This window comes from Hemiscyllium ocellatum, chromosome 31, assembly GCF_020745735.1.
Source record: "Hemiscyllium ocellatum isolate sHemOce1 chromosome 31, sHemOce1.pat.X.cur, whole genome shotgun sequence".
NCBI classification, from domain to species: Eukaryota; Metazoa; Chordata; class Chondrichthyes; order Orectolobiformes; family Hemiscylliidae; genus Hemiscyllium; species Hemiscyllium ocellatum.
In genome coordinates, this window is record NC_083431.1 from 17,366,763 (window position 1) to 17,382,142 (window position 15,380).

General features: G+C 39.1%; 1 protein-coding gene across 1 annotated transcript in view; it reads right to left on the reverse strand.

Annotated features, from left to right (window-relative positions):
* LOC132830233 (nuclear pore membrane glycoprotein 210-like) overlaps positions 1-15,380 on the reverse strand; it is a 188,844-nt gene that overhangs the window by 67,256 nt on the left and 106,208 nt on the right. Inside the window, exons 23-28 of the mRNA XM_060847766.1 lie at positions 15,257-15,319; positions 12,429-12,608; positions 10,531-10,611; positions 7,004-7,135; positions 5,592-5,750; positions 686-777 (exon numbers count right to left, since the gene is read on the reverse strand). Of these exons, the coding sequence (XP_060703749.1) occupies positions 686-777; positions 5,592-5,750; positions 7,004-7,135; positions 10,531-10,611; positions 12,429-12,608; positions 15,257-15,319 (707 nt within the window). The remainder of the gene's footprint in view (positions 1-685; positions 778-5,591; positions 5,751-7,003; positions 7,136-10,530; positions 10,612-12,428; positions 12,609-15,256; positions 15,320-15,380) is intronic.

The following is a 15,380-nucleotide window of genomic DNA, read 5'->3' on the forward strand; positions in this document are numbered from 1 at the left end:
TACAGTTTTAAATTGACATGAAAGATAAAGCTAAAATATAAAATTGTGCTGCTTCATTGGAAATGCATTTTTAAAAAATGCAAATGAGTACACTTTCTTGGTTGTCGCCACATTTGTTACTCATACTTAAGTTGCCTTGAGAAGGCAGTTGTGTGACTTCTCTTGAATTACTGCAGCTCTTGAAATGATTATGCTTCCACAATGGTGTTAGTTTGGGAAATTTCAAACAACTGATCTTTGACAATGAAGATATAATGGATTTGTCTAAGTCAGGATGATGTCTGATTTGAAAAGGGAAACATGGAATTAATGTTACTCTGACAATGTTCCACTTTGTTTTTCTTGGTGGTGGTTGGCATGGAAGGGCTTTCTAAGATGTTAATATCATGAGTCCACTTTAACTTGGGGTCAGTTAGATATCTCCAGGATGATGGGTGACTTGGCATTGGTGTTATCATTATAGGTCAAAAGGAGATGTATGGGCTTTCTCATGTTCAAGATAGGATTAACGTATGTATTATGTCACTAAACACTTGCCAGTTTGTCCATGCTTCACATGAAAGGAACTGAACACTGAATTGTTAACGAGCAGCTACAAGATTGAGGCTGCTTCCCACAAGATAAATTATTCATGCTTTAGGTAGTACCCAATTTGATCAAAATAATTCGAAGTACAAAAGCTCACCTAGAGGTTTGTAACTTTAGATGAGAATTTGGTGACATCAGTACTTCTTTTGCTGGCAGAGAGAGAGGCAAAAGTTGCAATATTCCAAACACCTTCAGTGAATAAAATAAGAAGTATTACTGTTAAACACCTTCATTAGTCCAAACATGCACCACTGTTGCAAAAAGAAATCACAATGTAGTGAGTTTTGAACAAAAAAAGCAACTTTTTTTTAGATATTGTAAGAATCCTTTCTAATGAAGTATTAAGTAACATTAGATAACTAGCTGGAAATACTGAAACTAGGGTTTCAGTATTAGCATAATTCTATAATTAGCAAATTTATTTTGTCTTTACATTTAGCATTTACTGAAGAAAATACATGGAATGTGTAGAAATGGGTTATCTAGAAGTGTTCAGTATTAAGAGTGCAGGGAAGATACATTAAATAGATAACCAATCCCTATCTTTTACATTAAAAGCTTATTTTTATCTGAATATACTTAAAAGTAGTGTTGATGAATTGACCTTTAAAAAAATACAAAGTAAATTTACAGCCCAGGAACAAGCCCTTTGGCCCTCCAAGTCTGAGCCAATCCAAATCCAGTGACTAAACCTGTCGCCCAATTCCTAAGCATCTGTATCCCTCTGCTTCTCACCTACTCATGTATCTGTCCAGATGCATCTTAAATGAACCTACCGTGCCTGTCTATAAGACCATAAGACATAAGAGTGGAAGTAAGGCCATTCGGCCCATCGAGTCCACTCCGCCATTCAATCATGGCTGATTGGCATTTCAACTCCACTTACCAGCGTTCTCCCCGTAGCCCTTAATTCCTCGAGACAACAAGAATATATCAATCTCAGCCTTGAAGACATTTAGTGTCCTGGCCTCCACTGCACTCCGTGGCAATGAATTCCACAGGCCCACCACTCTCTGGCTGAAGAAATGTCTCCGCATTTCTGTTCTGAATTGACCCCCTCTAATTCTAAGGCTGTGTCCACGGGTCCTAGTCTCCTCGCCTAACGGAAACAATTTCCTAGCGTCCACCTTTTCCAAGCCATGTATTATCTTGTACGTCTCTATTAAGTCTCCCCTCAATCTTCTAAACTCCAATGAATACAATCCCAGTATCCTCAGCCGTTCCTCATATGTTAGACCTGCCATTCCAGGGATCATCCGCGTGAATCTCTGCTGGACACGTTCCAGTGCCAGTATGTCCTTCCTGAGGTGTGGGGACCAAAACTGGACACAGTACTCCAAATGGGGCCTAACCAGAGCTTTATAGAGTCTCAGTAGCACAACGGTGCTTTTATATTCCAACCCTCTTGAGATAAATGACAACATTGCATTCGCTTTCTTAATCACGGACTCAACCTGCATGTTTACCTTTAGAGAATCCTCGACTAGCACTCCCAGATCCCTTTGTGCTTTGGCTTTACTAATTTTCTCACCATTTAGAAAGTAGTCTATGCTTTTATTCTTTTTGCCAAAGTGCAAGACCTCGCACTTGCTCACGTTAAATTCCATCAGCCATTTCCTGGACCACTCTCCCAACCTGTCTAGATCCTTCTGTAGCCTCCCCACTTCCTTAGTACTACCTGCTTGTCCACCTAACTTCGTATCATCGGCAAACTTCGCTAGAATGCCCCCAGTCCCCTCATCCAAATCATTATTATATAATGCGAATAGCTGTGGCCCCAACACCGAACCCTGCGGGACACAGCTCGTCACCGGCTGCCATTCTGAAAAAGAACCTTTTATTTCAACTCTCTGCCTTCTGTTAGACAGCCAATCCTCAATCCATCCCAGCAGCTCACCTCGAACACCATGGGCCCTCACCTTGCTCAGCAGCCTCCCGTGTGGCACCTTATCAAAGGCCTTTTGAAAGTCTAGATAGACCACATCCACTGGGTTTCCCTGGTCTAACTTACTTGTTACCTCTTCAAAAAATTCCAACAGGTTTGTCAGGCATGACCTCCCATTACTAAATCCATGTTGACTTGTTCTAATCAGACTCTGCTCTTCCAAGAATTTAGAAACCTCATCCTTAATGATGGATTCTAGAATTTTACCAACAACCGAGGTTAAACTGATTGGCCTATAATTTTCCATCTTTTGCCTTGATCCTTTCTTGAACAAGGGGGTTACAACAGCCATCTTCCAATCATCCGGGACCTTTCCTGACTCCAGTGACTCTTGAAAGATCTCAACCAATGCCTCTGCTATTTCCTCAGCCACCTCTCTCAGAACTCTAGGGTGTATCCCATCGGGGCCAGGAGATTTATCAATTTTAAGACTTTTTAACTTTTCTAGCACTATCTCTTCGTAATGGCAACCATACTCAACTCAGCCCCGTGACTCCCTTTAATTTTTGGGATATTACTCATGTCTTCCACTGTAAAAACTGACGCAAAGTACTTGTTAAGTTCTCCAGCTATTTCCTTATCTCCCATCACTAGGCTTCCTGCATCAGTTTGAAGTGGCCCAATGTCTACTTTTGCCTGTCGTTTGTTTCTTATGTACTGAAAGAAACTTTTACTATCATTTCTAATATTACTGGCTAGCCTACCTTCATATTTGATCCTCTCATTTCTTATTACACTCTTTGTTATCCTCTGTTTGCTTTTGTATCCTTCCCAATCTTCCGATTTCCCACTGTTCTTAGCCACTTTATAGGATCTCTCTTTTTCTTCAATACATTTCCTGACTTCCTTTGTCAGCCATGGTTGTCTAATCCTTCCGCGGATAATCTTTCTTTTCTTGGGGATGAACCTCTGTATAGTGTCCTCAATTATACCTACAAACTCCTGCCATTTTTGCTCTACTGTCTTCCCGGTTAGCCTCTGCTTTCAGTCTATTTTTGTCAGTTCCTCTCTCATGCCCTCATAATTACCTTTATTCAACTGTAACACCATTACATCCGATTTTGCCTTCTCTCTTTCAAACTCCAGACTGAACTCTACCATATTATGATCACTACTTCCTAAGGGTTCCCTTACTTTAAGATCTTTTATAGAGTCCGGTTCATTGCAAAGCAATAGGTCCAGAATAGCCTGCTCTCTTGTGGGCTCCGTGACAAGCTGTTCCAAAAAGCCATCCTGTAAGCATTCCATGAATTCCCTTTCTTTGGATCCACTAGCAACATTATTTACCCAGTCCACCTGCATATTGAAGTCTCCCATGATCAATGTGACCTTGCCTTTCTGACATGCCTTCTCTATTTCCCGGTACATGTTGCGTCCCTGGTCTTGACCACTGTTAGGAGGTCTATACACAACACCAATTATGGTTTTTTTGCCTTTGTGGTTCCTCAATTCCAACCACACAGACTCCACATCATCCGATGCTATGTCATTCAATACCATTGATTTAATTTTGTTCTTAACTAACAAGGCAACCCCACCCCCTCTGCCCACCTCTCTGACTTTTCGATAAGTTGAAAAACCATGGAGGTTTAACTGCCAATCCTGATCCCCCGTAACCAAGTCTCTGTGATGCCTACCACATCATAATCATTCACTATTATCTGTGCCATTAGTTCATCGGCTTTGTTATGAATGCTACGAGCATTCAGGTAAAGTGCCTTAATGCTAACTTCCTTATCATTAGAGATGTTGGAAGTCATATGATGTCCTAAGTTATTCTTGCTTTTTTCTGCATTCTCAGTCTGCCTCAATTTTAAATCCGCCTGGACACATGCTATCCTGCTGCTTATCTTTCCATTTAACACCATACTCCCTGTCGCTTTCACTTTCCCTTCCCCCCAACTCAGAAGTTTAAAGTCTCTACTACCTCTGCTGGCAATGCGTTCCAGGCACTGACCACCCTCTATGTAAAGTACTTGCCGTGTGTATCCCCCTTAAACTTTTCACCTCTCACCTTGAAAGCGTGACCTCTCGTTATTGAATCCTTTACCTTGGGAAAAAGCTTATCTCTATCTACCCTGTCTATACCCTTCATGACTTAGTAGACCTCAATCAGGTCTTCCTCAATCTCCTTTTTTCTAATGAAAATAAACTTAACTGTCTCAATCTCTCTTCATAGTTAGCACCTTCCATACCAGGCAACATCTGCGTAAACCTTCTCTGCACCCTCTCCAAAGCGTCCATATCCTTTTGGTAATGTGGCGACCAGAATTGTACACAGTATTCTAAAAGTGGCTGAACCAATGTCGTGTACAATTTTAACATGACCTGCCAGCTCTCATATTCAATACCCCGTCCGATGAAGGCAAGCATACCATATGCGTTCTTGACCACTCTATCCACCTGTACAGCAACTTCAGGGTACAATGGACCTGCACTCCTTGATCTCTCTGTTCATATACTTTTCCCAAGGCTCTTCCATTTACTGTATAATTCACTCTGCAATTAGACTTGCCAAAATGCATCACCTCACATTTGCCTGGATTGAACTCCATCTCCAACTTCTCCACCCAACTCTTCAGTCTATATTCTCCTGTATTCTTTGACAGTCCCCTATGTTTTCTGCTATACAACCAATCTTCGTGTTATCTGCAAACTTGCTGATCATACCAACAGTGCCCTCTTCCAGATCATTTATGTATATCACAAACAACAGTGGCCCCAGCACCTCAGTGATCCCTGTGAACTGTTTTGGACAACAGTTATATGAAATAAATACATTAAACATAACATAGTATACAAAATAAAAATCATGTTCCTAGGACATCATTAGCAATGTGGAATTACAATAGTACGAAAGCAGCTGAGTTGATGTGCTTTCTATTTTTTCCTTTCTGCAATTCTAATCATCAACTCAACATCCTAAACTGAACTGCAGGTATAACCACATTTAAAGTCTCTTGCAGTTCAATATGCAAAATTAATATATGTCACTACTTGAGAGTTGATCCTAAGTGGAGTACAAATATTATTAAACTAAATTACAGGACAAGATTACCATAATTTGAATCTCATCAGAAAATCTGTCAAAGTTTCCTTCAAACTGAGCAGCAGATGGATTCTGTGCGGTTACTGTGACTTTTAAACCTGTTTTCCCTTCTGCTTTGCTATACAGTTGCATAGCAAAATTATGTTCTGCAGAAAGCTGTAAAGAAATCTATAAAACAATCACAAGTATTTCACATTACAAAAGGTGCTGCGCAGGTAACAAAAAGCTTAAGAACAGTAATTTCTTTTGCAATACAGACAAATAAACATATTTAGGACAATATTTTAACATTTTTCATCCCTGCTTGTAGTTAAGAAATGTATGTCCCATCAAGGCAACAACAGTTGAAGAGAATTTTAATTTTGCCTATAAGGAGAACCAAACTTATTATCTCAATTTATTATGCTTAATACTGAGAAGTTTAGGTTTAAGAAGTCAAAGAAAAATACTTGAGTGTGTAGAGTGATATTTTTTATAAATGTGGAAAAGTTAAGGAATATTACTGTTACCAGGGAGGAAAAGTAAAGCTACCTGACCTAAATGCCCAGTTCTGCTATGACTGAACAAAACAAATGTTTTATTTTTTCTCTCTAAATCTGTTAGTTTCCATACTAAGGGTAATTAAATATCGGTATTTTATGACAGTAAAAACAAACTGGTACAAATAAAGACAACCTTAAAATATTTCAAAAAGAAATGTATGAGTATCTGAGTTGTGACACCATGTTGTGGCTATACAGGAGATTGGTGAGGCCACTTTTAGAAAATTGGCTTCAATTCTGATTTCCTTTTATAGAAAGGATGTTGTTAAACTTGAGAGGGTGCAGAAAAGATGTATAAGGATACTGCCAGGATGAAGGGGTTTCAGTTGCAGGGAGAGGCTGAATAGGCTAAGGCTTCTTCTCTTGGAGCTTCAGAGGCTGAGGGCAGACCTTACAGAGATTTATAAAAACATTAAGGGCATGGAGAGGGTGAATAGCCAAGGTCCTTTTCCTAGGGTAGAAGAGTCTGAAACTAGAGGGCATAGGTTTAAAGTGAGAGAGGAAGGATTTCTAAAGGACCTGAGGAGAAACTTTTTCATGCAGAGGGTGGTGTGTGTATTGAACGAGCTTCCAAAGGTGTGGTGGTAGCAAGTACAATTACAATATTTAAAAAGGTATCTGGAAGGGTATATGAATAGCAAAGGTTTAGAAGGAAAAAGGTCAAATGTTGATAAATGGGATGTGGTCAGATTGGGATGTCAGTTTAGTGTGGATGAGTTGGACTGAAGAGTCTGTTTCCATGTAGTATGACTCGATGACTCTAAGTGCAGTTGTTACTTTAACACAAAAACATTTTATTCATTACCAACACTAAATAGTAATCTACACTTTTTATTGAGCCATAATTTTTTTTTAAACAAATGAGAAACTAACAGCTACCTCTGAGTGCCTGCTGACAAGCTCAATCACATCCCGCTTTGTTGTTGTCCAGTGAAACGTCAGTCCTGGTACCGCACTACCGAAGGTGAATGGAGTCTGGCAACTTGTGACGCCTACCACATATACAGGTAGCTAAAATATAGCACATTTGAACTTTTTTTTATGATGATGCATCAAATAACAGACTAGACTAGATGACATGGGAGAGTGGAAGGTTTAGATAGGCTGATCTTCAATGGATTGCTTTTAAAAATGCCTGACCCATAATAATTTAGCACACTAAAAAAAGGCTGAACAGGCTGTGATTGAGTCAGTTAACAGGAACCACAACTCGAGAGCTGCTGGCCAACATAATTTAACCACTACAACTAAGCAGCATCGGAACTCAATGGTGGACACCACAGAGGTTATAAAGAGACCCTAAGAGGACGATCGTTGTGACCAAAGACAGGCAAGTCCTAGGAATTTAGTGCAGAGAATAATTTGAGAGTCTAACTAGGAAGGGTGGGTGTAGCAGTCCAGTTTTGCAGAGCTAATAGAAACAAAGGAGGTGAAATCTTGAGGGCTATGCCCTGGATGTGCACAGGGTGCTCCCAATTAATAAGTGATCTCCTTTTTCCTCCTTGACTCTTCAAATAAGTTGTTTCCACAATGCTTTGCACTCAGGTTCATCTACCACTGTCAAGCATAATGACAGTGGAGATAGATTGAGGGCCCTATTGAAACTTGTTTGGGCAGTTATTGCCTCAACAGGTCTAGGGTGGGCAGGTTATCGGGTGCCTTACTGCTATCTCGCAACTCCCATATTACAGGGAACAGGGTGGGTGCAAGGAATTGGGCTTGGAATCCCACATATTTTATATGCTCAATCCACCAACAAACTTAATTTTATAATAAAATTGGTCATAAATCTTAAAATTTAAAGGATTAGTACATCTTATTACAAGACTTGATTCAAAATGTAATTTGGAACTTAACATTTTTAAAAGATATTGTTGAGCAAAACATAGAAAAGTCTTATGCTTATCCAATGTTTTTCCTAAATTATGCTCTGTGAGATATTCTAGACATCTGGTTGATGAAAATTACAAATCGACAGTGAGCATTATAAACTTAAAGCAAAAGCTATCTGTTGAACAGCTTGCATAACCGGAGTTAAAGGTTGGTTCACTTTACTATATGTCTTAGGTTACTGATTCATTTTAATGATTTCAAACCTAATAGTTGTGACATTAAAAAGGAACTTAACAACAAATTACAAAGAACGGTACACAGTCAAATATAATTCATATATATTGGATCCAAATGTTTTTGCTATTTCTAGTGGAATTATATATATGATGACAGGGAAAGTTTCACAAGAGTAAACTATGCAGACATGCTTCCATACAGTTTTAGTTATAACAAAATATTCAGGGCAACATACATCTTCAAGTTTCTCAGTTGGTTAGGCTAATTACTAAAGAGATGTGACATGAAGGTTTGCCATTGCAGTCATCTTTCCAGAAAGAATAAGATCATGGAATTTTTTCAGCATTGGACCAAGTTTTCCCTCATTTCACCTGCTCATGCCTAATTGGTTTGGTATTCTACCTTCTGAAAAGAAAAGTCTTCTTTCTCACTGTCTCAGGTTTGCACTTTAGGTCCACAGCTGTAAAGAGTGAGTCAGCCCTACTGTAGAAGCCCTCAGCCTCTCCTGAAATCCATGGTACTTATACTTCTATAGTTACACGCGTGCTAATACAGTCTGTTTCAATGAACCTGCACCTCATCATTTTCTAGTCCATTCCCAAGGCAATTAACAGATTGCCTCTATCAAATCAGAGATTATAAATGCTTTGCCCAATCCCCTTCCCCTGTTACGAGTGGGCCCTGGAACCAGTCCCACCATCAGCCCAGAATAAAAAGTAGGCTGTTTTGATTTATGGAAGTTTAGGATTTTAGCAACACAAATCTTTAAAAGTGAAATGTCCAATTCGTAAGACTACAAATGCTTGTATGATTCTTATTTGGATAAATAAGAGTACAATATATAATGAGTGGCTAGGGCACACATGGAACATTACTTTCTGTTTTGGGCACTTTATTTCAGGAAGAATATCAAAACTATTAAAGGATGGTTGAAAAGATGTACAAAGATCTATCAGTTAAAGGTAATGACTACAGTTTATTTCTGTAAGAACAAAGAGGTTCAATCATGTCAAAGGTGGTCAAGATGATGAAGTTTTGACAAACAGCTAGAATCTATTTTCACTGATCGGTGATTGGTACTGAAAAGATATAAATTAATTATCAAAAGAATAGGGAAGCAGGGACCTCATTTAAATGAAAATTGTTATTTGACCACAGAATATAAGATGGGAAATGGAATGAGGCCATTCAGCCCATTGAATGTGCTCCATCACACAACCATGGCTGATATGTTTCTCACCCCATTCTCCTGTATACTCTCTATAACCCTTGAACACCTTACCAATCAAGAGCCTGTCTATCTCTGTCTTAAATACACTCAATAATTTGGCCTTAACACCCTTCTGCAGTAATAAGATCCACAGATTAACCACCTGAAGAATTTCCATATGTTACTTCTAAAGGGTCATCTCTCCATTCTGAGGCTGAGGTCTTAGGTCCTAGCCTCTCCTATTAGTGGAAATATCTAATCCACATCCACTCTATCCAGGGCCCTATGTATTCTTTAAGTTTCAATGAGATAACCCCCTCCTCACTCTTCTGATCAATTACAGACCCACAGTCCTCAACTACACCTCATATGACAAGCCTTTAATCCAGGGATTTTTCTTGTAAATCTTTGCATTTTCTCCAACACTAGCACATCCTTCCTTAGATACAGGATCCAAAACTGGCAATAACAATCCAAATGCAGTCCGACCAGAACCTTACTCACCCTCAGCAATACATCTCTGAGCTTGTACTCTAGCTCTCTTGAAATTAATACTGACATTGCATTTGTCTTTCTAAACATCATGAACCTGCATGTTAACCTAAAGAGAATCCTGAACTAGGACTCCCAAGTCCCTTTTTGCTCGAGATTTCTGAAACCTTTCCCCATTAAGAAAATAGTGTATGCCTCCACTCTTCTTGCCAAAGTGCATAACTTCATACTTTCCCACAATGTTTTCCATCATCACTGCATTGCCCACTTTTTTTCAGCCTGTTCAAGTCCTCAACACTACCTATCCTTCCACCTATCTTTGTGTTATCTGCTGTCATCAGGACATAGTAAATCTAACATAAAAGCAGAATTTATAATGAGTTTTTTAAAAAAAACAAATATCTGTAAAAGAAAAACTGTCACGACTACACATTGGGAATGAGCAAAAAATGGGCCAAATTAGTGACAAGATTATTAAAGTAGAAAGACTTATGATTCAAATTACACATATAAAATGTTGCTTGGCTAACATTCCTGATTTGAGCCACTGTTATAAAACAGTATACTGCATAAAATCTTTTTTAATGATATTAATATTAATTCACACAAACATGGAAATGATTACATATTGTACCTGAGTTCCAGTCCTCAATCTAGTTACTGGAGCATGAATTTTTATCCCTCTTAGTTGAATCACATTTACAGTCACTTCATCCTTTTGTGAAAACATAAAATCCAGTTATTCTCAACTACGCAGTGCTTTGAAAAGTTATTTATTCAGCTTTATGGTTAAAAAGATCCTGCTTTCTTAAAAAAAACATATTTGCACAATTCATCAAACTGCCACAGAATGACCCCTCTTCATAGTTAGTCACCTTTACTTAGGTAATGTCTATTGAAATACCTACAAAATTTTTAATGGGACCAGTTTCACTTGTCTGTAATTTACAGCAGGTGAGAAATCCCAAATGCGGTCTGTCTGTCCTTGCCCGAAATGAGGCCCTTATTTAATCAATTAATGATCACTTGGTATCCGGCCTCAATTTTATGGCTGGTGGGAGGTGATCAAGGACAGAAGGATAACAGGTGGGATAACCTCAACTTTATCCAAGTCCCTGTCATGACACCTGTTTACCTGCATCCATCCCAACACTGAAAGTGACTTGTGGGGTTTCCTATAGTCCCAAAAGTGGCCAAGATTCCTAATGGCAATGATGGGATGACAGTTGTTGGTCATTTGGATTGGCTAACAAGTCTCTGAAATTGAACTTCTTCTGAAGAAATACTCGATATCTTGCCTCCAGATCAGAGTTGCTGACATTAGCTGGGAGTACTTTCTGCTGATTCTCTAGGCAACAGGATAGAAAGTCACATCAATTCTTAAGTTTCGCCTGACAAATACAGGAAATGTAACCATATCTTGACCCAAACAATAAAACCACATTGCTCTTATGCTGACAATTCTGACCGAGGCCTGCTGCAATGTTCAACATAGGACAATGCAAACTCAGGAACACCACCACTTAAGCAAATTACAGACTCTTGGACTCAATATTGAACTGCACAACGTTACAGCCTGACCACGTGATGTCTGTCCTCCATTTTTCTTACAGCTTTCACCTCCTCAAAGTCCAGCGTTGTTATGTTTACTTTGCCCTCAGCAAAGAGGACTCATTTTCTCTATTTCACATCTTAATTTTTACACATTTTACATATTTATTTTTCTTTCACCATTTTTAGCAACTTTAATGTCTTTTGTACTGAACCTCCACACCATCTGTTGCTCTCGCTCCTCCTCTGCCTCTGTCAAATGTAAAAAAAAATTTTACAAAATCTTTCAACTCTGAAGTGGCTAACTGAAGCTTGATTTGGCAAGTTTTCCCATTAGTGTGAGCAGGGAGGCAGTCACCCCTCAAGGCATCTCCACTCTCTTCCACACTGAATGTATAGAACAGAACCCTAAAATGCAGCCACAGAGATGGTTCTGATGGTTCTGTATGTCCCTAATTCTGAGTTAGACAATCTGTCTCTACTAGATTTCTCAAAAAGACTGTTCCACACAAACCCTCTTTTCCACTTCACGTATTTCTGAAAATTACCAGTGACATTCTTACTACTAACTGAGAGAAGAATAAAACAGTTTTCTATGATTTTAGCAAGTAGATTAAATAGTAACATGGATAGCTTTTACAGAATAAATAATAAAAAATAATCTTTCAACACAGTGTACATATTTCATACCCATTGTGTTTGAGGTAAACTGAAAGACATGTACACTGGAACATTGAACAATGTTTCAAGAATCACTAGCTTTTCCAGTTATCAACTCCTGTTTTGGTAGGGGTGTACAAAATCACCATCGACTTTCCAGTTACTGATGATAGTAAAATTAATCATATCTCAGTTGTTTTGGAAGGAATTATAAGAAGGTTCTGATAAATAAACTGCTAATCTTCAACATCCATTTATGAGCCAGATTGACAGCTGAGTCTTTAGGTGGAAATAAAAACTCATAGTCAAACCTTGCATTACCTTGGAGAAAACAACCACTTTTCCTGTGTCATCGTCGACAGCTTGAATAATACCAGTCACTTTTGCTGTTCCCACCATTAGGGCAGTCAGCTGCCCTAATTCATTTACTTTAGCAATGGTACCATTATTAATAGAGAAATGAATATTTGTCTGTGGCTGTGGACCACCTTCAGACATCACCTGCAATCAATTACAATATAAAAATCAGAAAATAATAGTTTGACTCTAGGACAAGCTTTTAATCAACACTCTATATTAAAATATAGCACAGTTTTAGTACTTTTCAGGAGAAAGTACTGTTTTTCAGGTGTTTTCTCAATAATTTTGGCCTGTTCTCCCCACACTTTTTTAAAAGAAAATGTATTTATGGGATGTGAAATCACTGTCAGGGACAATATTTATTGCCCATTCCTAGCTGCTTTAATAATGATGATTTGGAGATGCCGGTGTTGGACTGGGGTGTAACAGTTAAAAATCACACAACACCAGGTTATAGTCCAACAGATTTAATTGGAAGTACACTTGCTTTAGGAGTGACGCTCCTTCATCGGGTGACAATCACCTGATGAAGGAGCGTCGTTCTGAAAGCTAATGTGCTTCCAATTAAACCTGTTGGACTATAACCTGGTGTTGTGTGATTTTTAACTTAATAATGATGAGCTGCTTGCTCAAAGATCTGCAATCCATTTGGTGTAGGTAGATTCACAATGCAGGAGGGAGTTCCGGGATATTGACCCAGTGACACTGAGAAGAACAGCAATATATTTCCAAGTCAGATTGATGAATGTTTTGGAAGGGAATCTGCTGTTGGTGTCCACATGTAGCTGGTGCCCTCTAGATGGTAGTGGTCATAGGTTTGGAAGGTGCTAAGAAACATTGGTTAATGCTGCAGTGCATCTTGTAGATTATGGTAATTGTTACTAATGAATATTGGTGATGGAGGGATTGAATATTTGTGACTGTGATACTGATCAAGCACACTGCTTTGTCCTGAATGATATTAGCTTCATGAATGTTATTGCAATTGCATTCACCCAGCCAAGTGAGAAGTATTCCACTGCATTCTTGACCTGCAGATAGTTCTCAGGTTTTAGGGAGTTAGAATGCGAGTTACTCACTACAGGGCTCCTAGCCAATGATCTGGTCATGTAGCCACAGTATTTACGTGACTGCTCCAGTTCAGTTTCTGGTCAATTGGATGCCTCAGGATAATAACTGTAGGGGATGCAGCATAGTAATCTATTCAATGTTAAGGGATGATGGTTAAGTTCACTCTTGTTGGTGATGGTCATTGCCTGGAAATTACGTGGTGCAAATGTTACTTGCTATTTGTTATCCCAAACCGGATAGTGACCAATTCCTGCTGCTTGTGGAAATGGTCTCCCTCAGTTTCGGCGGAGTCAGGAACGGTACTGAATATTGTGCCATCATCAGCAAACTTCTACGTTTTTGACCTTATGATGCAGGGAAGTTCATTGATAAAGCAGCTGAAGATGACTGGGCCTAGGACATAACCCCGAGGAATTCCTGCAGAGATGTGTAATCAGGTGTTAGTTCAAAACACCTGATGTATTTATGTTTATAACACCTTCCATCAATGTACTGATGATTGAGAGTAGACTGATGGAGTGGTAATTGGCCACGTTGGACTGGGTCAGCTTGGCTAGGGGCATGGCAGGTTCTGGAGCAGACATCTGGAGTAATAATGCGAGAATATTATCAGGGTCCATAGCCTTTGCAAGTATTCAGTGTCTCCAGCCATTTTTTGATATAACACAGAGTGGAATGAATTAGCTTAAGACTTGCATTTGTGATGCTGGGAAAGTCTGGAGGTGCCCAATAGATCATACACTCAACACTTTTGGCTAAAGACTGTTGCGAATGGGTCTCATGTATGCAATGAACTCTGGATGTGCATGAGTGAACAACATTACAATTTAAGCCAAACATTGAAAGTTCCCTTTGGGAGTTTATGAAGTCCATGAAGTTTTCTTTTTACCTTTCATTTACTTATTTATGTGTACTTAACAAATCTCTCCTCACTTTTATGTTCTGCACATATCAATGACTTATTCAATGACCAAATAGAGATCAGCAAAAACTACGCTTCCAGTTGCTCCAAGCAGATATAAAGCATGATTCTAAACCTGGCAGCATCAGTTTTCTCATTTAAGACAACCACAAAAAAGTCACAATAGTGGAAAATCATCAGCTTTTTCCTTCCCAGAGCATATTATTAACCTTTAACATAATTTACAAAGTATATTCTATGTTCACTGCGAAATCCTCAATTACAACATCACATTCATTACAATTATTTATAGAATCATAGAGTCGCCACAGTATGGAAAGAGACCATTCGACCTATCATGTCTGTACTAACCCTCCAAAGATGATTCCACCTACATCCAGGCTCTCACCCTAGCCCCAGAACGCCATATTTACCATGGTTACCCAATTAGCCTGCACATCCCTGGACACTACAGGGAAATTTAGCATGACTAATCCACCTAACCTGCACACCTTTGCATTGTGGGAGGAAAACGGAGCACGTGGAGGAAACTCCTGCGGACATGGGGAGAACATGCAAACTCCACATAGACAGTCACCAGAGGCTGGAATTAAACCCGATCCCTGCCACTGTGAGGCAACAGTGCTAACCACTGAGCCACTGTGCTGTCCATTCTTGTCCTTTACTCCCAATTCTTTTTATGTCAATCTTATGCTAACATCCTGAAAACGTTTGGCTCCAATATCACAACAGGATGTTCATAAATCCTATATTCATGCAATAAAGTTAGTGTGTGAGTTTACTTATGTTTACTAACCTGCATCATTCCACCAATGATCAAGGTCACTTTCTGTGGGATTAATCTAAAAGGGGGAAATACCTGAAACCAATGCAAATTGTGGGTTAGGATCATGTGAGCAATCTATTCCTCATCTAAATAT